This window comes from Podarcis filfolensis, assembly GCF_964270895.1.
Source record: "Podarcis filfolensis genome assembly, chromosome: 11".
Lineage (NCBI taxonomy): Eukaryota > Metazoa > Chordata > Lepidosauria > Squamata > Lacertidae > Podarcis > Podarcis filfolensis.
In genome coordinates this window covers 54,294,405-54,317,282 of record NC_139613.1, presented here as the reverse complement: position 1 = coordinate 54,317,282, position 22,878 = coordinate 54,294,405, and the positions used below count along the sequence as shown (strand labels likewise).

The 22,878-nt window shown below is 43.5% G+C and overlaps 1 protein-coding gene and 2 long non-coding RNA genes across 7 annotated transcripts in view; 1 reads left to right on the top strand and 2 right to left on the bottom strand.

Moving 5' to 3' along the window:
* The window catches only part of HSD17B3 (hydroxysteroid 17-beta dehydrogenase 3), a 28,765-nt gene extending 12,322 nt beyond the window's left edge, over window positions 1-16,443 (bottom strand). Inside the window, exons 1-4 of one of the 3 annotated variants that reach the window (XM_083577137.1) lie at window positions 16,201-16,443; window positions 12,101-12,326; window positions 5,293-5,339; window positions 755-830 (exon numbers count right to left, since the gene is read on the bottom strand). In XM_083577137.1, coding sequence (XP_083433263.1) covers window positions 755-830; window positions 5,293-5,339; window positions 12,101-12,254 — 277 coding nt within the window. In that variant the 5' untranslated portion in view covers window positions 12,255-12,326; window positions 16,201-16,443. Of the gene's footprint in view, window positions 1-754; window positions 831-5,292; window positions 5,340-11,117; window positions 11,182-12,100; window positions 12,327-12,644; window positions 13,326-16,200 lie in introns of those variants that run through there. The other 2 variants (XM_083577136.1, XM_083577138.1) reach the window with 2 other exon arrangements.
* On the bottom strand, window positions 837-5,286 carry LOC310745082. Its single transcript, XR_014539911.1, has 3 exons — window positions 4,143-5,286; window positions 1,553-3,522; window positions 837-1,522 (listed from the first exon to the last, which is right to left on the bottom strand). It is a non-coding gene; the product is annotated as an uncharacterized lncRNA (long non-coding RNA).
* On the top strand, window positions 13,559-20,968 carry LOC310745043. 3 transcript variants are annotated; one of them, XR_014539839.1, is made up of 3 exons: window positions 13,559-14,069; window positions 15,948-16,097; window positions 18,888-20,968. It is a non-coding gene; the product is annotated as an uncharacterized lncRNA (long non-coding RNA). The 3 variants fall into 3 exon arrangements; XR_014539840.1 differs by having other exon boundaries at window positions 15,900-16,097; XR_014539838.1 differs by lacking the exon at window positions 15,948-16,097.
* The last annotated feature ends 1,910 nt before the right edge of the window (window positions 20,969-22,878 follow it).

Genomic DNA, 22,878 nt, shown 5'->3' with positions numbered 1-22,878 from the left:
CTCCTACATTAGTGTTCACAAGTGGTGAGTAAACCACAACTTCAAATGCTCTGTCAAATGTGGATCAACTTTTATTTGCCAGCAAAATGGGTTATGGGGTTGGGCTGTTAGATACAGCATACACTTTCCTGGCAAAGGAGAATCTGGGATGCCCCACACTCCATGCAGCAAAGAATTTTTTATAGTCAGGCTATTGCCTAATTAAATTATTCCTAGTTGATTAACAAGCGGGACGCGGGTGGCGCTGTGGGTTAAACAACAGAGCCTAGGACTTGCCGATCAGAAGGTCAGCGGTTCGAATCCCCGCGACAGGGTGAGCTCCCGTTGTTCGGTCCCTGCTCCTGCCAACCTAGCAGTTCGAAAGCACGTCAAAGTGCAAGTAGATAAATAGGTACCGCTCTGGCGGGCAGGTAAACGGCGTTTCCGTGTGCTGCTCTGGTTCGCCAGAAGCGGCTTCGTCATGCTGGCCACATGACCTGGAAGCTGCACGCCAGCTCCCTCAGCCAATAAAGCGAGATGAGCGCTGCAACCCCAGAGTCAGCCACGACTGTACCTAATGGTCAGGGGTCCCTTTACCTTTACTAGTTGATTAATAAAATGAATTTTACAGGGCACTTCTAAGCCTGTTTATACAGCAAAATGTCCCACTGAATTCAAAGGCATGTCCTCCGGCACACTTAGGAAGTCTGCTTCGGGTTACAACCTAAGGCATAAAGATATCAAGTGATAACTTTTTCACATATTAGATACTTACCAATTTCAGAGGCTACCTTCTGCATTTTTGTGAGTGTTCTGCTAATCAAAACAATATTTAATCCACGTTTGGCGAGCTATGGAAGCAAGTCATAAATATATTAGTATTTCAGGAATGATTGGGCTGCACTGATATGGCAGAAGCTACCCAGATGCTTGTTGCATTTGTCCTAATATCCGCAACTGCAGAGGATACACAAATGCAGATGAAAGGAAGCAATTGCTTTCCAGTTGTGCAATGCAGGTCAGAGTGAACTGGGAAATTCTGACTCCTAGTGGCAAAAGTATTGAAATGCTAATAAAGGGTGAGATTATGAGCACCATTCAAGGTGCTCATTCACTGTCGCTATTTCCTGGTGGGATTCGATCACGTACTGGCAAATTCAGGTTGAACAATTATAGTGGACTGGGAAGTTTCATGTAATCAAAAGGTGAAACTTTTTGCAATAAGGGAAATGACGGGACGTGAACTGGAAGACGCAGAACACTTGCTCTGATGCAATGGCTTCTAATCTTCCCACAAACAAATCAGGTGAATGCTTTAAATAGCCAACATCGTCTAATCTTCCTGCAAACAAATCAGGATAAATGCACAATAAGCAGGTCATAAGGAAGTTCCCTAACTCTCTTCTTTACATTCTCTAACCTTCCCCCTCCCCCAGGGTATAAGAACTGGGAACCAAATAAGACAAGACTGGGGTGGGTGTGAGAAGTACAAGATATCACGCTTAAAATATTTGAAATAGTGTTACATAGCAGAGGACAAAGACTTCTTCTCTGCTGTTCCAGAGAGCAGAACTAGATCAAATAGGTTTAAATTACAGGAGGGTGGGTTTTAGTTGAACATTAGGAGTAAATGAATGCAGGTCAATTATGGGACCATTTGTTTATTTGGAAATAATACCACAGGAGGCGGTGTCCGGTAAAAAACACACACATTCAAATTCAAAACAACAACTAATAAGCAACTGAATATACCAATTAAAAAACACCACAATAGGCAGATGAAGGACTATATGGAACTTGCCGAACTGACTGAGAGACTCCGAGACCAGAGAGAAGAGACGGTGGAAGAAGACTGGAAGCAGTTTAAGGAATATTTGAAAAAATAGGTTAATATTTAAATCTTTGAATAGCTTTGGAAGTGGATATAGGCTGTAGGGTTAGAAGCAGAATAAAGTTTATTTTAAAATAGTATTATTTTGATAAAATGTGAAGTTATTTTAAGTTTGATTTAAAAAAAGATGGTTAGATACTATGATATATGTAAACTGCTAAAGATGAAGTAAAATGAAAATCAGATAGGTGGGACTTGGGGAAACCCACTTAACAATGTTTAGAAAAATAAGGATATGACAAGAATTTGTTTTTATAGGTTTTTTTGTGTTCTTTATTTGTGTTATAAAATGAATAAAAAAATTTTTTGGGGGGAAACAAAATAAAAACAACCTATCTCAATTATAGCAGTCGGGAATCATTTAACTGGTATCAGGCCAAAGGAAGTTTGAGTAAATAAGTTGCATTTTTAACAGCCGGCAGAAGCTCACCACAGTTGGTGCCCAATGTGTCTGGGTGGAGAGACAAGACCCTGGAAGTCTTCAAGCAGAGGCTGGACAGCATCTCTTTGGGATGCTTTGGTTCCAACACTTCTTGCATCCGACAGCAGGATAGACTAAGTGGTCCACAAGGCCTCCACCCCAAACTCTATGATTCTCTGATGTGTCCACACAGGGGCGAAGGAAGGAGAACCGGAACTGGGGCGGGGTGTCAGGGGCGGGGCAAACTGCCCACCGGCGCATGCATGCGCGCCGTACATATAGCGCATGCGCACGTGCCGCTACTACCACATGTGGCAATCACACAGGGTCCCCGGACATTTCACCGTCTATTGATCCCTGTGTCACCACTTTATTTCTCGCTGCCACCACCCAGGCCCTACCTGGTAAAATACTGAGTCCAGTCAGGGTTAAATTGGAACATAAACTTCGGTTTATTTATTGCAGTTTAACAAGCGTGTGGTTTCATAAATGGTATCGGTCAATTACAATCATGGGGTGCCTATCCAGTCCTTTAACTTCCGCTACCTGCTCTCACTCACTAAACCACCTCTCAGATATCTACTTGTCTTCCTAGCTCCTAAATGTTCCTGACTCAGCTTATTTCGCTACACTAACTCAACCTACCCACAGACTCTGTCTCAATTCACTCCCACTCCAACCAACCACCCAACTCCCAACAAACTCTTCCTCTCTGCTCCTCCCAGAGCTGGTTTTATAGTCCCTCTGACTCCACCCCCTGGGTTCTGATTGGGTAACCTGTTTAACTATTTCACCTCCAGCACTCTCATATGTTAACGTCACACCACGCATGCCGCTACGTATCGTGCATGCACGCACACAGTACGCACGGTGGTGGGATCCTCTGCTCGCGGCAGTAGCGGCGGAAGAGGGATCCCACCACCATCCATACGGGGCAGGCATGCACGGTATGTAGCGGCGCGGATACCGCCGCCGTCCATATGACGCATGTGTGCAGCCCGCATGTGTGGTACGTACAGCACACGTGCATGTGCCACTGGGCGGTTTGTTGACGGCGCCGCTCGAGTGCTGTATGGACGGCAGCGGAGGGTGCAGCCACGAGCGGAGGATCCTTCACACGTGGCTGTGGCGGTGCGATGGCAGCGGCTTGTGCTGCTGCGCCCGGGGGCGGTGGGACGAGCCCCCCACGGGGTGCCTTCTTGTCACCCCCCCCTCAGAGATAGCACCATAGCTGTCAAGCGTCCCTTATTTGAAGGGACAGTTCCTTATTCCAGCGTCATGTCCCGCTGCTGTCCCTTATTGATGGATGTCCCTTAAATGTCCCTTAAATGATGTCTCTTAAATTTCAAAGGAAGCAGCTCCTCTCCCTCCCTCCCTGCCGGCCAGGGAGGAGGGACGGTCCAACTGTGTTGCTTGGCTGTGTTGCTCACCCAATAAGAAGTCTAAGAACGACTGGGGAGTGGAGCTTGCATGCCTTGTGTGTGGCTAGTTAATGCAAGCTGAGGGTTTTTTTGAATGCTGGACATCATTTTGTTGCACGTGCTGCTGCAAACTTTGCAGTGCAAAGCCAGGCCAGGGAGCCATCTTAAGTTGAGGCTGCATAGGCCTTGTGGTGCATGTGATTCAGATTCTATTCAGTTGAACCTCTGGTTACAAAGTTGGTTGGACAGTGTTCTCGAAGCTACCAGCATGTGTTTGACCAGACTGCAGGAGGACAGGAAGACTGGAGTGCCTGGAACAGGTGAGGCTGCAGGTCCCTTATTTTGGCTGCTGGTCCCTTATTTTCAAGGCTGCTGGTCCCTTATTTTCAAATCTGTAAGTTGACAGCTATGGATGGCACCCAAGGCGTACTGCCGCCCCACCCCTTCCTCCGCCACTGTGTCCACATCAGTCTGACCCTTGTGTTTCCCTCCCCTTATGGTTTTGATCTATGGGCTACTATTAAAATGAGGCTGCATTTTAAATTATATTTTAACCTGTATTTTAAATTGGTTTATTTTTTATTTTTATTTTTAATTGTAATTTTACAATTACAATCTGGGCTGGGAGGGCAGGGTATAAATAATTTATTATTATTATTATTATTATTATTATTATTATTATTATTATTATTATTAATTATAGAAGCTTCTCTCTTCCTGCCTTTTCAATACATCAGTGTTAGGCAGAAGGCAATCCCCTTGCCCCAAGGTCTGTTGGTTCCATGTTGCAGGAGCTTTGGGACAACATTCCCCCAATTTCCTTTGGGAGGCTGCAAAGAATGACTTTCTGTAGCAGAGAATCTCTGACCTGGCGTGTAGCACTAAGCTGTTCATCCCATGGAATTCCACCATCATGTTGCTGTGCTCCTAATTCCCCTACGTCGAGGGAGCTTCCCACATAGCCACATGCACACTCCTGTCCCTCGGATAAATATAGTTTTACAGGACTGTAAGGATTGCTGTGAGAAACTAAGGTCCGCTGGCCAGAACCCCTCCTACATGATTTTATATCTCTTCACAGACACAGATAAGTATGTGACCTGGCATGTATGTGACTCTTTGCAGTTACCGCTAGGAAAATTAGAGCAAATTATATAGCCAAGATAGCCACCAACTGTAAAGGAGATGAATTTATTTGACCCTATCGACATCAAGCTATATTCTATCTTTATCACCAAACTCTGAATATAATTGCACATCGTACTAATTAATATTATTTTTTAATATATTAGTGGCCATGTGACGATTTTAGCCTATAAATGTCTTAACCTGTATATTAAGGTACTTTTATAGCTCTGTTTACAGTAGGTAATGTCTTGATCATATAAATGTTTTAAGTTTTTTGTATTAATCCAGCATATTTTAATTGTTGATTGATTCTTGTGTACATTGCGGCAGCCTTCGGCTATGTGCAATAAAACTGACTGAGTGACTGACTGTGAGAAACATGTATGCAAAGCCCTATGAATAGTCCAAAACACGACATAAATGCAAAGAGATTCTGTACATATTTCTCATACCTCAAAGGAATAGGCTTTTCCAATCCCGTCGCCAGCTCCTGTGATCACTAAATCATGAGACAATAAAGACAGTATATGATCTTTAGCTGGCTTGTTCTTTCTTGCATTTCAAACACTGCGGTTCCACATGATTTATTTTTTTTTATTTTTTTTTTTGCATCCCAGTCTCATTGATGGAGAAATGCAGAGACAGCATCCCTTGAGATATTGCTGGGCAATAGCTCCCATCATCTCTGACCATCGGTTTGGATGTTGGTCGGTTTCAATTATATAAAATTGTACACCTCGTAAACGACCTATATGCAGGGATTTGTTTGCTTTTTAAGCAGGGTGGAATCTAGACACATATAAAAAATGTTGTGAAAATGCTTGTTTTGAAAAATATATTGAATTTGCCATAGCTCACCATCGCCATCTAGTGTCACATTTGTATAATGCACTTTACAACACACTTATTCGCAGCCGTATAGCTGAGTCCCATATGGAACTCAGGGGAACCGAGTTCCTTTACCTTTTAAAAATTAATTGTTATTTTTGGTCTGGTGGGGCTGTAACAGATATACAGTGGTACCTCGGGTTAAGTACTTAATTTGTTCCGGAAGTCCATTCTTAACCTGAAACAGTTCTTAACCTGAAGCACCACTTTAGCTAATGGGGCCTCCTGCTGCTGCCGTGCCGCTGGAGCACGATTTCTGTTCTCATCCTGAAGCAAAGTTCTTAACCTGAAGCACTATTTCTGGGTTAGCGGAGTCTGTAACCTGAAGCGTATGTAACCCAAGGTACCACTGTACATACACTCAGTGCCTGAGCCAAAAATCCCCTATATCTGTAATCAATAAAGTTGTGGCTACTTCTAATCCAGATCACTGCCTGGGTGTGTGTGTGTGGCAGCACTGTGACTGGGCCCACAACAAACAAACAGACAGACAGACAGACAGACAGACAGACATTTTGGTGAGTTCCTTCCTTTTTTTCCAGAAGAAAAGCACTGTATATGTATGTGTACAAGCTACTCAACTCCTCACATGAACAGAAGACATACTTCTAAATATTGGTTCTACTGGAAAGGGTTTAGGGCAGCACTATATATTTTGGAGGTCACTATATATTTGGAGGTCCCAAGTCGCAAGGTGGTTAGATTGGTCTCAACTAGGGCCAGGGCCTTTTCAGCACCGGCCCCGACATGGTGGAACGCTCTGTCATAAGAGACTAGGGCCCTGCGGGACTTGACATCTTTCCGCAGGGCCTGCAAGACAGAGCTGTTCCGCCTGGCCTTTGGTTGGACTCAGTCTGACGCTTATGTTTCCCTTCCCTTATGGTTTTGGTTTGCTACTTTTAAAATGAGGCCCCCCCCCCGCATTATGTTTTTACTGTAATTTTACTGGTGTTAGCTGCCCTGAGCCCGGCTCTGGCCGGGGAGGGCGGGGTATAAATAAAATTAATTACACTGGGCAACAATTTTTTACTTTTTGAATGTTGTCTAGATTTCTACAACTGATTTGGGGTATTTTTGCACTGCTGAATCAGGAAATGGCATCCGTTTCTCTCTATCAGGTCAGGTTTTTGTGCTATGTTGATTTGAAAAAAATCAGATCTTGTGACAAAATCGATTACATTTTTGTGGCATTATCAGCTGATTTTTGTCAACACATATCATCCTAAATATGTTTTTAAGAGAAAAAAATGTTTTTCCAACAACATATATTGATTACCTGATAGAAACATTGATTACTGTAAACTGAATGGTGGGCATTGATAAAGGTAAGTACACATAAATTGCATGTTGCTTCACCATTTTACAAACTTCAGGGCTTGAACTTCCGTTTCTTGGAACTCCAGGAATGCTCAGCGGCAGGGAGGTCTCCCTTCAGAGTCCAACAGTAGTCAGCCATCATGACTGCATCCCAGCGACCCTGATACCTGGTCTCCATCTCTTTCATGTCCTGACGGAATCTCTCCCCCTGCTTGTCACTCATTGAACCCAGGTTCTCAGGAAACCGGTCCATATGTGAAAATAGGTAGTGCATCTTGACACTCATGTTGCAGCCCAGGTTTCTGAAAGCAGTCAGCATGTTGTTGACAACTTCTGCGTAGTTTCTGGCCTTATTGTTGCCAAGAAAGTTCTTCACTACCAGAACAAATGCCTTCCACGCTTCCAGTTCCACTTCGTTCATTGAGTTTCCAAACTCTGGATCTCTGATGAGCTGACGGATCTGAGGACCGTCAAAGATGCCAGCTTTCAACTTCTCCATGGTCAATCCTGGAAAAGCCTGGCACAAGTAAGTGAAGCAGTCACCATCCTTGTCCAGAGCCTTGGTGAACTACTTGATTAAGCCGAGCTTGATGTGCAGCGGTGGGAAGAGTATTCTGTCTCTGTCCACCAGAGAGTCGTTGATGACGTTCCTTTCTTTGCAAGGCACCAATTCCTCCCACACCGGCCAGTCCTTCTTCGTGTAATGCTGAGCACGGTCCCTACTATCCCACATGCACAGAAAACATGGGCACTTGGTGAAGCCAGACTGTTGTCCCAACAAAAATTTCACCATCTTCAGGTCAACACAAATAAACCACTTATGCTGATCATAACCAATTTTCTCCAGCACATATTTCACCGCTTCATAGTTCTCCTTCAGTGTAGTCGAGCCAGAGGTATAGAGGCAAACTGGTTGCCGTTGTGTAGCAGAACACATTTCAGTGATCGCTTGCTGCTGTCAATGAACAGTCTCCAATCTTTGGGTTCATACTGTGGCACTCCAAGCTTGAGCAGAAGCTGCGCAATATCTGCACAGTGCACCAAGTCCTTCTCTTCCGAGAAAAAACGGAGGTACTCTTGATGCCTGTTGCGGAAGAAGCTGATGCGAGCACTGTCAGAGAGGAGGTTTTTTTCCCTTCAATCTGGATGCCAACAGTTTGGCAGAGTCCTTTGACAAGCTGAGGTCGCAAACTAGATGATTCAACTCCTTTTGGGAAAATGGATGTGGAGCATCATCTTCAAGAACCACTTCTTCTTCTTCATGTCCTTCAACACTGGAAGCATCTTCGTCACTAATGTCAGGAAGTTCTCAGAAGATAGGCACTGGAATTTCATCACAATGAGCTACAGGACGATGTGCTGATTGAAGATCAGGATACTTGAGGCTGCTCCGGTTCTGTCTGTTGATCCCAGTCACATCAACAGCGCAGAAGTAGCAGTCAGTGACATGGTTTGTCGGCTCCCTCCAAACCACGGGAATTCCAAAGTTCAGACTCCTCTTGCCGTTGGTCCACCCACGTAGAGCCTCGGTGCATGCCTTGCACACCATGTGTGGCGCCCAAGCTTTATCCTGCTCACCAAGTTTAATACCAAAATAAGCATTAACTTAGTTTTGATCCCCCAACTTTATGCTTTGCCGCACCAATTTATGGAAGATTTCGAGGTTTTATGACTTCAAACTGATCCCTTTTCGACATAATCACCCAGAACTATCAGACCTGAATACTTCTTGTCATTAAAATAATCATTTCCAATCAAAACAATTATTCGACATGGCATTTTACCCCCACCAACTTCTTCTAAAATGCTCCACACAAGCGTACATGTGAACAAAAACGTAAAAAAATGGCATGTGGCCATAGCTCAAAAACTTGACCTGATTGAGCAAAACCAATGTGATTTTTGGATTCAGCGCATCAGATTCGTCCTAAATCAACTGAAAAAACGCAGACAACAAATTTGTTGTTGACCAATGTTGTTGTTGTTGTTGTTGTTGTTGTTGTTTTATTATTATTATTATTATTATTATTATTATTATTATTATTATTATTATTATTATTGAAATGGTAAGTAGTATGACTAGAAAACTTGTGAGTTTGAAACTAAATTGGGAAACAGACTTTAATTATGATACGTATTGAGAACAGAATGTGGACCAATAGACTAATCAAACTATTTGAGGGAACTCGCTCTTAAAATAAACCGCAGATGGTAGGGCAGTCTCTCTTTCATGTTTTACCTCCAGACTAGTGCTCCAGATTGTTAGCAGGGATGTGGGTCCTCTCAAACTCACTTCCATTTATGGGGGGGCATGTCTACTAGTTAAAGTCTTTGGTGTAAACTAGCAGGCATGTCCAAAGTCCATTTCAGGGGCCTAATCTGGCCCGCCGGTCAATTTAATCCGGCCCCTGTGGCAGTATGTGTCCTGGGGTAAAATCCTTAAAAAAAAGCTGAACAACTTTGGGGTAAAACTGTAAAAAAAAGCTCAGCAACTTTTCAATTCTAAAAAAAGCTCTCAACAACTTTGGTCGGCCCTCACGCATGTTCACTTCATCAAATCTGGCCCTCTTTGGAAAAAGTTTGGGCACCCCTGGAAGTTTTTGAAGAAATTTCTAAAATTATTAAGGAACCTATTCAATTCACCCCACAACTGGTACTCCTTTCTTTATTTGAGGAGGGTAATAATGACATAAAAGCAATAAAAAAACAAAAAAACACTGCTTCTCTTATTAGCAGCAGCAGGTCTCTCAATTGTACAAAAATGGAAAACTTTGTCTAACCTCTGTGTTTCTTCTTGGTTGAAAAATGTTTGGAATATTGCTCTTCTGCAAAATATTCCATGGCATGTGAGAGCTTTGTTGGACGTTCGGAATGTGTGATTCTCATTTTTTCAAAACCCCAAGGACAAAATTATCTGGTGTTTGTTGGCACCCTTGACAAAAGCTGTGCAACATGTCCATGACCTCTTTTCTTTTTGTTATATTTTGTGTTTTACTTTTGGGGACTCTTTACTTTTTGTTTCTTTGGAAAATCACTGAAAAATTTTTTTTTTAACTACTTTTACTCAGAGTAGATGTATTGAAATTAACAAACACGACTAAGTTAGGTCCATCCATTTCTTTGGAGCTGCTTTGCATAAAAGTTTACAAAGCATCCATTATCTTAGCATCCAAGTCCATGGGTTTGTTTTTATTTTAAATTATCAGTTTGTAGTCACATCACTGAGCAGGAGATCTGTCTATTCACTCATAAAAAATGATAATGGCCGGAGAACTTAGGTTTGTAAATCGTATTAAGATGATGTGGGCTAGGAAGCTGCCACAGGCAAACCAGTCATTGCCATAGGCAAAAGTAATTCTCATTGCTGTTCTGCATGTGTCTGTTCCAAAACAAGCTCCACTGAGTTTACTGGAGCTTAAAGGTAAAGGTACTGTAAAGGGTCCCCTGGCCATTAGGTCCAGTCGTGGCCGACTCTGGGGTTGCGGCGCTCATCTCGTTTTACTGGCCGAGGGAGCCGGCGTACAGCTTCCGGGTCATGTGGCCAGCATGACTAAGCCGCTTCTGGCGGGCCAGAGCAGCGCACGGAAACGCCGTTTACCTTCCCGCCAAAGCGGTACCTATTTATCTACTTGCACTTTGAAGTGCTTTCGAACTGCTAGGTTGGCAGGAGCAGGGACCGAGCAACGGGAGCTCACCCTGTCGCAGGGATTCGAACCACCGACCTTCTGATCAGCAAGTCCTAGGCTCTGTGGTTTAACCCACAGTGCCACCTGCATCCCTATTACTAGAGCTTACTTCCAGATAAATTTGTGTAGGACTGCAGCCTGAATTTCTTTGTATTTCAAAAAGATTGAAGTTGCATATTAATGTTTCTCAATTACATAACTCCATTAAAAAAACATTTCAAGGGTGCATGTGTCAATATTATAATACGTTTTTTGTGTTGAATATATGCTATATGGAAATTTATAGACCTAATAGGTATCTAAAGCCATTTGCTATTTGATAAAATATGTATTTTATCAAAGTAATTGTTGAACTAAAATACAATTAAGAAGAAGTACAGTGGTACCTCTGGATGTGAATGGGATCGGTTCCGGAGCCCCGTTCATATCCTGAAGCGAATGCAACCCACGTCTGCGCGTGTGTGGGTCGCAATTTGCCTCTTCCGTGCATGTGTGTGACATCATTTTGAGCGTCTGCGCATGTGTGAGTGACAAAACCCTTAAGTAACGCGTTCCGTTACTTCTGGGTCGCCGCGGAGCGCAACCCGAAAATGCTCAACCCGAAGCTACTTCAACCCGACGTATGACTGTATATTAATAGTGAAAGAATTATTAAGTGATTCTTAAAATGATTGGTGGCCTATTACTTACATCATAGGAGCCTATACAACACAAAACACTGTTGCTGTATGTAGGTTTTATTTTATTTGTTTTTTATCTTATATTTTGGAAATGTACATCCAGTTTTTTTCCTTTAAATTTTTTTTGGGGCCCCCAAGAGACTGGGGCCCTAAGCTATAGCTTGCTTAGCTTATACAGTGGTACCTCGGGTTACAAACACCTCGGGTTACAAACACTTCGGGTTACAGACTCTGTTAACCCTGAAGTAGTACCTCGGGTTAAGAACTTTACCTCAGGATGAGAACAGAAATCGCGCGCCAGTGGCGCGGTGGCAGCAGGAGGCCCCACTAGCTGAAGTGGTACCTCAGGTTAAGAACGGACCTCCGGAACGAATTAAGTTCGTAACCAGAGGTACCACTGTATGTAAATCTGGCACTGTCCATGAACCTTCAAAGATTGAGAGCTAGTGTTGTGGTTAGAGGATTGGATTAGGTCCATCTAGATTCTAGCTCAATATTTCCCCACTCTGACTGGCATCAACTCTCCAGGATTGCAGACAAGAGTCCTTCCTAGCCCCGTTTGGAGATGCCACAACCTGGGACCTTTTGTGTTGCAAAGCTGGTGCCCACAGAGTTGCTCCCCTGCTCCCATCCCAACACATCCGTTCACATTTCCCCAGAAATAAAAATATGAGGAAAAGTTGCTTTACCTGCCCATTCTCCCATGGACCGGAAAAAAGACTCAGGCACAGTACTCCATACAAGCGGAGAGAAATATTTCAAAAACCGAACGCATTTCACCAGGAAAACGAGACAAGTGAGGCCCCCGAGGCAAGCAAGGAACTGCTGCAGGAATTCGCCCATGATGAACCGATGCTGTGGGCTCAGATAAGATACTGCCACTGTCTCTCTTCTGGTGCACTGCTACTTTTCGCTCTGGTAAAAGGAAGAAGAAGCCTGTCTAATCATAAACGTGTGAGTCATGTGGATTTTTTTTTACCCATAGAGATCATAGAATAACTTTCTTGGCCCAGATATGTAAACTACCCAAACAAAAAATGAGAGCTAATTTTTTATTTTTATTTTTTGCATGGAGATATGCTCATTCTCAGGGCACATTGTGGTCAGGGTCAGGCCAGCTGGTTTTCAGGATCATGTTGCCTTTGGCTCTCTGCTGTCTGTCGCCGAGATAAAAGATGTCCCGGAACATAACTCCCTTATGGATACAATATGCCTACTATTTAAGATACTCACATACAGCTACGGAAATCACAGTCGTCTGTTATTCCAGACCTGGAATAAATCTCATTTCCAGCATCTGGGCTTTTCTCTCTGGGTGCCAGTGGTGCTCTCCTAGTTTTGTGGTTGGTCCATGTGACAGGACCACTTAACCAGCTCTTGAATGAACAAGGCAATTTTGTACACTCTTAGTTGGCTCTGCCCTTGAATCCGGTCTGGAAGCCGAAACTAGTAAACAATGTAGCAGCCAGATTTCTTGCAGGAGCAGGTCTTTGGCAAGATGTTATTCTTCTGTTGAGAGAGCTACAATGGCAACCAATCTGCTATCAGGCCAGGGGCCCGTGTTAATTCACAATGACTTAAATAACTTGCACCCAAGGTTATTTAAGAACCACCTCATTCCTTACATTCTGTCTCAGTCACTGAAGTCTTCTGATGGGGGACTGTTTGTGGTCTCACATGCCCCTGAAGTCTGGCTGGTCTTCACTTCACTTCACTTCACTTCACTTCACTTCACTTCACTTCACTGCCTGAACCCCTAGTATGACAGGCTGTGCCTTGTGGTACTCCTTGCTAATAGAAGTTCAGCAAGAGTCATACCTTTCTCTTTTTGCATGTCTTCTAAAAACTATATTTATTAGGCAGGCTTTCTGAATCTCTGTTTCTTTGCCAACCCTCTCTCACTGATGTCTCTGATTTTTATTTTGTAATAGGGTGCTTTTAGCCTTATAGGAAAGTGCAGTGCATAAAATTTTAAAATAAATACTCAAATGTAAATCTCACTAATTTCAGTGGGGCTAATTCTCAGCCATTTTGCTGTCGTTCAACTGTGTGATGGTCTGTTTTGCCTTTAAGCAAAAAAGTGAGGGTGGTGCTGTGGTCTAAACCACGGAGCCTCTTGGGCTTGCTGATTGGAAGGTCGGCAGTTCGAAAGCATGTAAGTGCAAGTAGATAAATAGGTACCACTGCAGTGGGAAGGTAAACGGCGTTTCTGTGCGCTCTAGCTTCCATTATGGTGTCCCATTGCGCCAGAAGCGGTTTAGTCATGCTGGCCACATGACGCAGAAAGCTGTCTGTGGACAAACGCTGGCTCCCTTGGCCTGAAAGCAAGATGTGTGCCGCAGCCCACAGTCGCCTTTGACTGGACTTTAGCTTTAGCTTTGCCTTTGCCTCTAGAACAAAGGACTCATTATATGAAGGCACAAGGATTCATCATTAACCCTGGTGGCTGAGACCATCCAGGATCCAGAATGACCATCACAAGCCAGTTATTATGCAACCCCCTGAGGCTCCCATATGGACCTCCTGCCAGCATTAGAAACAGCAGAACAGCAACCAGTTCCTTGAGAAAGAAAAGCTATAGCATCGAGCAGTGGCTGGGGGCACAAGACACTTTCTTTGACCATTGCTGACTGCTGGAAAAACCTGCTTTATCTCAAGGTACCTTGAAAGCATGTGCATAATGTGGGCTGAATCATGCATGTTTTTAGTGCTTACTACCACCAATCACCTGCTTGAGGGTGTGTGTGTGTGGGAAATGGCAACTGAATCTAACACTCTACGCTAGAGCTTTCCAAACTGTGTGTTGTGACACACAAGTGTGTTGGCCGCAGGGTGTAGGTGTGTTGTGCGAATGCTCCCCACACTCTTCCCGGGGCGGGAAAGGGGTTAGTTTAACCCCTGGTTTGTCAGTAAAACTGAATTATTGTGTTGCGAAATGATGCATGTCTGCAAAGTGTGTCGCCAACATGAAAAGTTTAGAAAGCTCTGCTCTACAACCTACTCCCATATCCTGATCAGCAGTGCTAGGCCTTGTCAGTTGCAGCCCAAGCTCCTGAATCGAGCGTTCAACCTGGGGATTCTCAAGTGCAAAGCTCCATTTCCCACTCTTACTAGGTCAGGGTAAATAGATTTTGGGGGTAAGTCACTTTTGATGAGACTGGCACAGGATTAAGAGTCAAGCTTCCTCTCACTGCATTGCAGCCCCAATCCAATTCCATCTTTTTCTTTGGGTGCTCATGAGGTGCAGTGAGGCTGTTATCTCAGGTGGGAGTCTGGAAAGGTGTTGATTAAAAATGAGACTGCTCATGGTAGACTTAGGATCATAGAACAGAGTTGGACCACAAGGGTCATTTAGTCCAACTCCTGAAACTGCCTGAAGACTCATAAAAACACAAGGGAAAAGGGACAAGGAGGGGAGAGGCCAGGGCAGGGATCAAACTCAGGTACAGTGGTACCTCGGGTTACATACGCTTCAGGTTACATATGCTTCAGGTTACACACTCCGCTAACCCAGAAATAGTGCTTCGGGTTAAGAACTTTGCTTCAGGATAAGAACAGAAATCGGGCTCCAGCGGCGCGGCAGCAGCAGGAGGCCCCATTAGCTAAAGTGCTTCAGGTTAAGAACAGTTTCAGGTTAAGAATGGAACGAATTAAGTACTTAACCTGAGGTACCACTGTACCAGCTTTTAAACAGTTATTCTTATAATGAACAGTTGGAATTAGGAGGTACCTAATTTCTTCTGCTGAGGCAGACAAATGGTATCTTATTATTGTCAACATATGCATTCTTATGTATACAGTGGTACCTCGGGTTACATACGCTTCAGGTTACATACACTTCAGGTTACAGACTCCGCTAACCCAGAAATAGTGCTTCAGGTTAAGAACTTTGCTTCAGGATGAGAACAGAAATTGTGCTCCGGCGGTGCGGCAACAGCGGGAGGCCCCATTAGCTAAAGTGGTGCTTCAGGTTAAGAACAGTTTCAGGTTAAGAACGGACCTCTGGAACGAATTAAGTACTTAACCTGAGGTACCACTGTACTTTACCCTACTATGGCTGGAGAATCGTATTGCAAAATTCAGAGAAGATTACGTTTCAAAGGACGGCTGTGTTTGGGTTCTCATATTGCTTCCGCAAAAATGCAGATTTGCATAGCTGTCAACGTTTCCCTTTTTTAAAGGGAAATTCCCTTATTCCGAATAGGATTCCTTGCAAGAAAAGGGAAAAGTTGACAGCTATGGATTTGGTTGGTTTGCCTTTAAATGGGAACTGAATCGAATTTACCCCCCAGTGCTACTTGATCTGCTTAGTAAAATCCAGCACCAATTTTTCACTCACCCAGGGTTGTGCTTCCACTGGGAAATCAAGGCACAATAGAGTCTGCAGATATGGTTTATTAACACATACAGTACCTGTGATTCTATGATATACACCTGAGTTTATGGAGAGCTCTGCCCACTTCCTGCTCCTTCCTGCGTTGTAAAAAGGCACCCTCTCTTCCCGTGGTGACATCGTGGCCTCTGTTACCCTGGCAGCTTCTCCCTCTGTGTCTGCCAGAACCTTTGACCTGGTTGAGGACTTCCATCGAGGGGCTGGCTATCAGCGCCATCGTTTCGACCCACCGTCCCCAGGATGGCCTCATGAGGAGGTTAGCTGGCATTGCTCTCAGCCAAGTCCAGGAATCTGTGAGTTTGCTCAAATTCTGACCCTCCCCGAAGGCAGAAGACATTATGGGGAGTCTGACTGGCCTGCCAAATTAATTACAATACGAAATGTAGCTTGACTTACATGCCACGCACTCAGCAGTGGGCCACAGTACACAGTGCACTTGCTAGCAGCTCAGAGGAAGCTACCTGTGAACAAACTCTCACCCGTCACATTCCCTCACCCGTCCTTTCTTCAGTTGGAGGCAAAAGGTGCCAGGGAAACCTGTCACACCCATATCCGATAAGCAGCAGCCTATCGTGTAAGAGGAGCGGAACATTTAATCACATTGAAGTTTAACTTTTATAGGCTAAGGTTCAAAGGGTGCTGCATTTTTATGCATCTATCAGGAACGTGGAAACGAGAGGAATTTGAAAGTCCTCTTCTCAAACAAAATTGCCCCTTGCTTCCTCCATAGACTTAATTTGAAACGAAGGGAGAGGTCTTTTAAAGGGTGCAAAATGCGTCTGGGTCTTTGGTCTGCCTAACTAGATTGTAGTCCTAGGCTTTATCCACAAGAACTGTTCCAAGCTCATGCTCAGCAACACTGGGAAATGTAGTCTGTTAAGGGTGCTGGGAATGGTAGCTCCATGAGGGGGTAAACTACAGTTCCCAGGATTCTTCGGGGGGGGGGTTACTTTAAATGTGCTTGAAAGGTATGGTGTTCACAGCCATAGACTGCATTTGAAATACCACATGTTGCTAATACTTCCAGAAAATAAACCCTCCCATCCACAGGGAGAAAGGGTAGTATAAAAGACCTTTGACCTGTGAAAGTTGGGCTCAGGTGATGAAACTGTGTCTGGGTACTACTTTAGATTGGAGGTGTGAAGAGTCCCATATGTTGGTGCTGACCTTTAAAGCCCTAAAAGGCTTTTTAAAATTTAAAATGTGTCCGCAAGAACAGAAAGGTTGGTGGTATCCGCCTTAAGTGAATTCAACTTTCCTTTTTACATTATAATCCTGCATTTAATATATGGTATTCTTCTTTTTTTTAGATGCCAGGCTTTTAGAAGCTGGTGGGTTAAGTAATTTTAATGATGTTGTTACTTATGGAATTTATGAAAATTATTTTAATGTTTCTGTTTATTGTGTACTATGTTTTTATATACCCTAGATTTGTAAACTACCCTGTGACCATTTTTGGTGAGATATAGATTCCCCAATAAATAAAGATGCCACAGCTCATTAGAAATTGTATGAATTTTGAATTATTGATCTCAGCAGTTGATTGGTCACATGGAACTTTAGGTCAGATATACAAAATATTAACAGAATTGCTATAAAGCAAGATGGCAAGCAGATTTGTCTATTCAAATACTGACAGACAAATGGTATTTGATTTGGAAACTCTTAAAGGAACGTTCTGTACGGATTTGACAGGATGGTACCTGACTCCTGCCAGGTTGAGTAAAATATTTTTGAGGGCCAGTGACCCATGATGGAGATGTGGAACTTCTGATGCAAACATGTTTCACGTCATGCTGGCATACTGAACAATCAGATTTTGGGAATTTGTGCTGACAGAAATAACAAGCATCCTGGGCTATCATTTCCCAAAAGATCCTGTTGTAATTATAACTGGACAGAAGAGGATTCGGAAATGACTTTCAGCTATTAATAGCGGCCAAAACAGTCATGTGTCAGAGACAGAAAACTCCCATATCATTATCTCTAGATGCCTCGGGAAGTAAAGTTTGGGAAGCTGCTTACATGATGAAATTTGCTAACTTCTAGGAAAGGGCAGTCAAGGCAGTTGGAAAGGGGAGACAAAAACACAGCGAATTCATTGCAAAAAGGATTTTATTTATTTTTAATTAAGTACAAGATGAAAGAATTCCCATTTTTTTATTTTGAGACATATAAAAGGTCATAGTACAATGTGGTAAAATATAGGCAACTTCGTTCTTATAAGAGTGGTCTATAAATTTTAAATAATAGAAATATCAATGTAACAACCCTTTTCTTGAGGTTTTCTGTACCAATGCACCATATTCTCTACAAATTAAGATGAAATATTTGGTTGCTTCCATAAATTTATATGTGTATATAATCGTTCTATCTATGGATTTATTTGTAATTATTTTGCAAAAATTTAAAGGGAAAGAACCCAAAATAACAATAGTGTCCAGATCTTTCACACTATACTTGTCCTGGCTAATGTAAGATTGCTCCCCAGTTAATACTGGGGCTCTTTTCATCAGATCATTCTGAATATGGCATCTCTGTTGAACATGCACGGTCGTGAAAGTGTACTCAACTTTTAACAAGTTTTGACTCATTGGGCAGGGAGGGAGCAGCTGTGGTCTTCAAAAGTTGTTGGGCTAGACCTGTCATCACCCCTGGCCATTGGACATGTTCCCTAAAGCTGATGGGAATTGGCAAGTAATATATACAGAAGGCCACAGGCGCCTCAGCCTTAACTTTAAGGATCACATAATGAGGCTGGGAGAAAACAAACAGGTCTCCACACTGATGTTTTAGAACAAGCATAGGCAAACTCAGGCCTCCAGATGTTTTGAGACTACAATTCCCATCATCCCTGACCACTGGTCCTGTTAGCTAGGGATGACGGGAGTTGTAGTCTCAAAACATCTGGAGGACTGAGTTTGCCTATGCCTGTTTTAGAACCTGGCCTGGATAGAAAAATCTTAAGCACGAGCTGGGTCAAAGTGAAGCTGTAGCTTTGCCCAAGTGGATTTTTCTGAACCACGGAAGAAACGTGGTCTGGGTGTTTGTTTCCTATTCTTGGTATCTCCTGCCCTGCACAGAGTTCCAGAAACCAGCTCTGATCTGTGATGGAAGATTGATGGTCTCCTACATGCCCAGATGCTCCTCATCTAGCATGGGTGAATCAAACCCAGAAGTGACCAAACCAACAGCCATTTAAGCCTGGAGAAGCTACAGGCCAGCTCTGCCCCTTCCATTGCAAGGTTGTGAATGCTCTGCCTACATGTTTATGCTCTTTGGCTGTCCATTGCTTTTTCTCAAGTGATCCAGCAGCAAAAGGGAAAACTACCTATCTGTGACTGTACAGCAAATGATTATGGAAATAGGTTTGGATATCGCTGAAGAAAATAGTTTCATGGGGAGAATTAAATGACTAATAAAAATGAACTCTCGTACTCAATTATACTGGCTTGGGTCAAAAGATGCCATTGCCTAAGAGGAAATGAATAAAGGGGCTCCCTGATGTTGTCTATTTTCCAACTCCCACTGAAGTTGGCACCAAATTCTATGACATTTCATATGGTCCCTGTGGTGTTTGCCTCCTAGGATGGGTCATAAGGAAAGGGTTAAAATAGGTGTGATGTGATTGGCCAGTGAGAATGCAAGGGGGGAATAAAAGTCAGAGTGGGAGGTTTTGAAAGTCAGTTGAGATTTGAGTTCAGTTGAGTTGAGGTTTGGGAGTTGAAAAAGGAAGAGGGAGGTTTAGGTGTGGGTTGGTAAAGTTGTATTGTGAGAGAGTGAGAGGAATTGTTAGGTGGAGTCAGATAGATAGTTGGGAATAATCAGTTTGGAGTTGTAGGAACTAAGAATAAGAAACTGACAAGAGAAAAATTAACTGAAACCATAAGCTTGTTCCTGCATTTAAAAATAAACTTGATCATTTGTTTATGTTAACAACTGACTGGACTCCGTGTGTCCCCGTGAGATACGGGGTGGTGGCAGCGGAAAAAGCAATCGCAGTGGCGGCACAGGGTCAATAGACCATCAAATGTCCGGGGACCCTGTGTGTGATCGCCACAGTGCCCTAACCAGAGAGGCTCTTCAGTGGGTCCAAGAGTAGCAGACAGGAGGGAAGTAGGGAAGGGATCCCATATCACTCATATCTCCACTGGGAGAATCACACAAGGAGTGTTGGGGCAATAAGAGAGAAATCCTCAATGCAAACATATTGAACACTTAAGCCTGTCCTTCAGGCACAGCAGTTTTGGGGCACCAGATCTGCTCGTTCAGAGTGTGCAAGCCTCACACAGTTCACTACACCAGGTAGCGACGATGGAACCATACATGCCCCCAAACCTGAAACGGATGCTCATGGCGCCATTGTAGGTTATGCAACCAGCAAAGGACATTTCCCCCCCTTTATTTGACAGTAGCATCATAGAACTGACTGGAGCCAAAGGGCATAGACTCCAACCACTTTTCATGAGACAGGATATTTTGTATGCAAGAAACAGTTGAGAGAGTTGGGCATGTTTAGCCTGGAAAAGAGGAGACTGAGAGGAGATATGGTAGCCATCTTCAAGTATCTAAAGGGCTCTCACATGGAAGATGGGGCAAGCTTGCTTTCTCTTGCTCCAGAGGCTAGGACCCAAACCAATGCCTTCAAGTTACAAGGGAGGAGATTCCAACTAAATATCAGGAAGAACTTTCTGGCAGTGAGAGCTGTTTGACAGTGGAACAAACTTCATTGAGAAGTGGTGGACTCTCCTTCCTTGAAGGTTTTAAAGCAGAGATTGGATGGCTAGCTGTCATGGGTGCTTAGTTTATAAACCTGCATTGAAGGATCCCTTCAAACTCTATGATTCTATGATAGTTCAGTATTGACTATTTTGACCAGCAGCAGTTTCTTCAGGGCCTCCCAGCCCTCTTACATTCTTTTTTTTTTCTTTTTTAGCTGAGTGAAACATCCTTCATACAGACCACATACTCTGCCACAAAGCCACAGATCCCATTTTATGTATTGTAAAATGTGTGAAATGTGGAATTGGTTACATGAATGATATATAATTGATACAGTAAATTGAATTTTAAAAATTTCTTCTTAGATTTTTCTTTTCATATTCATATATAGCATAACGTAAATATTATTCCTTTTCATTATTATTATTATTATTATTATTATTATTATTATTATTATAGAAAAGCCATAGAGGGAATTGACAGTTTAATTACAGATATGAACAAGTTATAAACAGAACAGATACTATTTTCATGACTTACAAGAAGGTATCCTATTACAAGATAGTTGCGTGCTTTCATATTTAGGGATAGTTCCATTTCAAGATTTATGTCTGACTATCATCAATCACCACATAATTATCTCCTTTGGCAACCTGCCAACAAAATACATTCAATCCGCCATGTTCCTCTCCCTGAATTTCTGGATATTTCCATTTTTCTAGAACAGGCATAGGCAAACTCGGCCCTCCAGATGTTTGGGGAGTACAACTCCCATCATCCTTGACCACTGGTCCTGTTAGCTAGGGATGATAGGAGCTGTAGTCCCAAAACATCTGGAGGGCCAAGTTTACCCATGCCAGCTCTAGAACATATGTGCCACAATATTCATGTACTTAATCAGAAGTACTTACAGCATCTCCTTTCAATGCATTTGCACCATGCAGACTGGCTAGCACCTCTGTACCTGTGTTATTATTTTATGCCACTAGCTATGAACGTTCTGTACCTCTGTCTCCCATCTAAAATGTTCCTGTTCTAAAGGTGAAAAGTGTCTGAGAAATGAATTTTAAGGAACTTTGCCCTGCACTGCAGCTTGCCTAATCCATTGGCTTTCTCCCAATTAACCCAATTAACCCAATTAGCCCAATTAACCCAATTAACCCAATTAGCCCAATTAACCTGGAACAGCCCGACCAGGGCAGCATAGCAAGAGATGATGGAGTCAGGTTTGGATCTGGCTGAAGACAATTGTCCCACTGGGAGAATTAAACAAACAGAACCAGCACAGTAAGAAGGAAAGCGCTTAATAAAAATACTCTGGCTTGGACCCAAAGCTTGTGTTGTGCCATTCTAGAGGGTTCCTTGAGCTTCATGGGCTGCCAGAGGCTCAGCTGGAAGCGGGAGAGGGAAAACGCCAATTCCATGAGCAGAACTGCATTCAGAGAAGTTAGGGTCCATGCCAGTGAACACCAACCTGCTGTTCATCCTTAAGGCACAGAATGTATTTGGTATCGGATGTGCCCACGCCCTGCATGGCATATTTGGAATCCAGTAAGATCATTCAGTGCAATCAATCCCCAGACCGCCCAATGTATCTGGAGGTTGCAGATCATTCTGGAGACCTATGCTCCCACAAAACTGGTGGGGCACATTCACAAGATCACATTAATCTCTGCAATCGAATGGCTAGTTTCTGGATAGCACTGGAGTTGCCTTTGCAAATGACATATTTCTTGCCCTTTCGTCTCCAGCATCCTAGAGCTGGGGGGAGCCAAGGGGACATCTAAGTCCAAGGGTCAGCAAACTTTTTCAACAGGGGGCCGGTCCACTGTCTCTCAGACCTTGTGGGGGGCTGGATTATATTTTGAAAAAAATAATGAACAAATTCCTATGCCCCACAAATAACCAAGAGATGCATTTTAAATAAAAGGACACATTCTACTCATGTAAAAACACACTGATTCCCAGACTGTACGCAGGCTGGATTTAGAAGGCGATTAGGCTGGATCTGGCCCCCGGCCTTAGTTTGCCTACCCATGTCTAAGTCTATCCTTCAACCAGTACAATGCAGCCCAGATCTCTAAAGCTCTGAATTGAGGCAGCTAGATGTGGGCATGACAGATGTGTGCTGTCGAGTTCTTAACCGAAGTCCACACATGTGTGGCTGTTAAAAAGGTAAAGGTACCCCTGCCCGTATGGGCCAGTCATGTCCGACTCTAGGGTTGTGCGCCCATCTCACTTAAGAGGCCGGGAGCCAGCGCTGTCCGGAGACACTTCCGGGTCACGTGGCCAGCATGACGAAGCTGCTCTGGCGAGCCAGCACCAGCGCAGCACACGGAAACGCCGTTTACC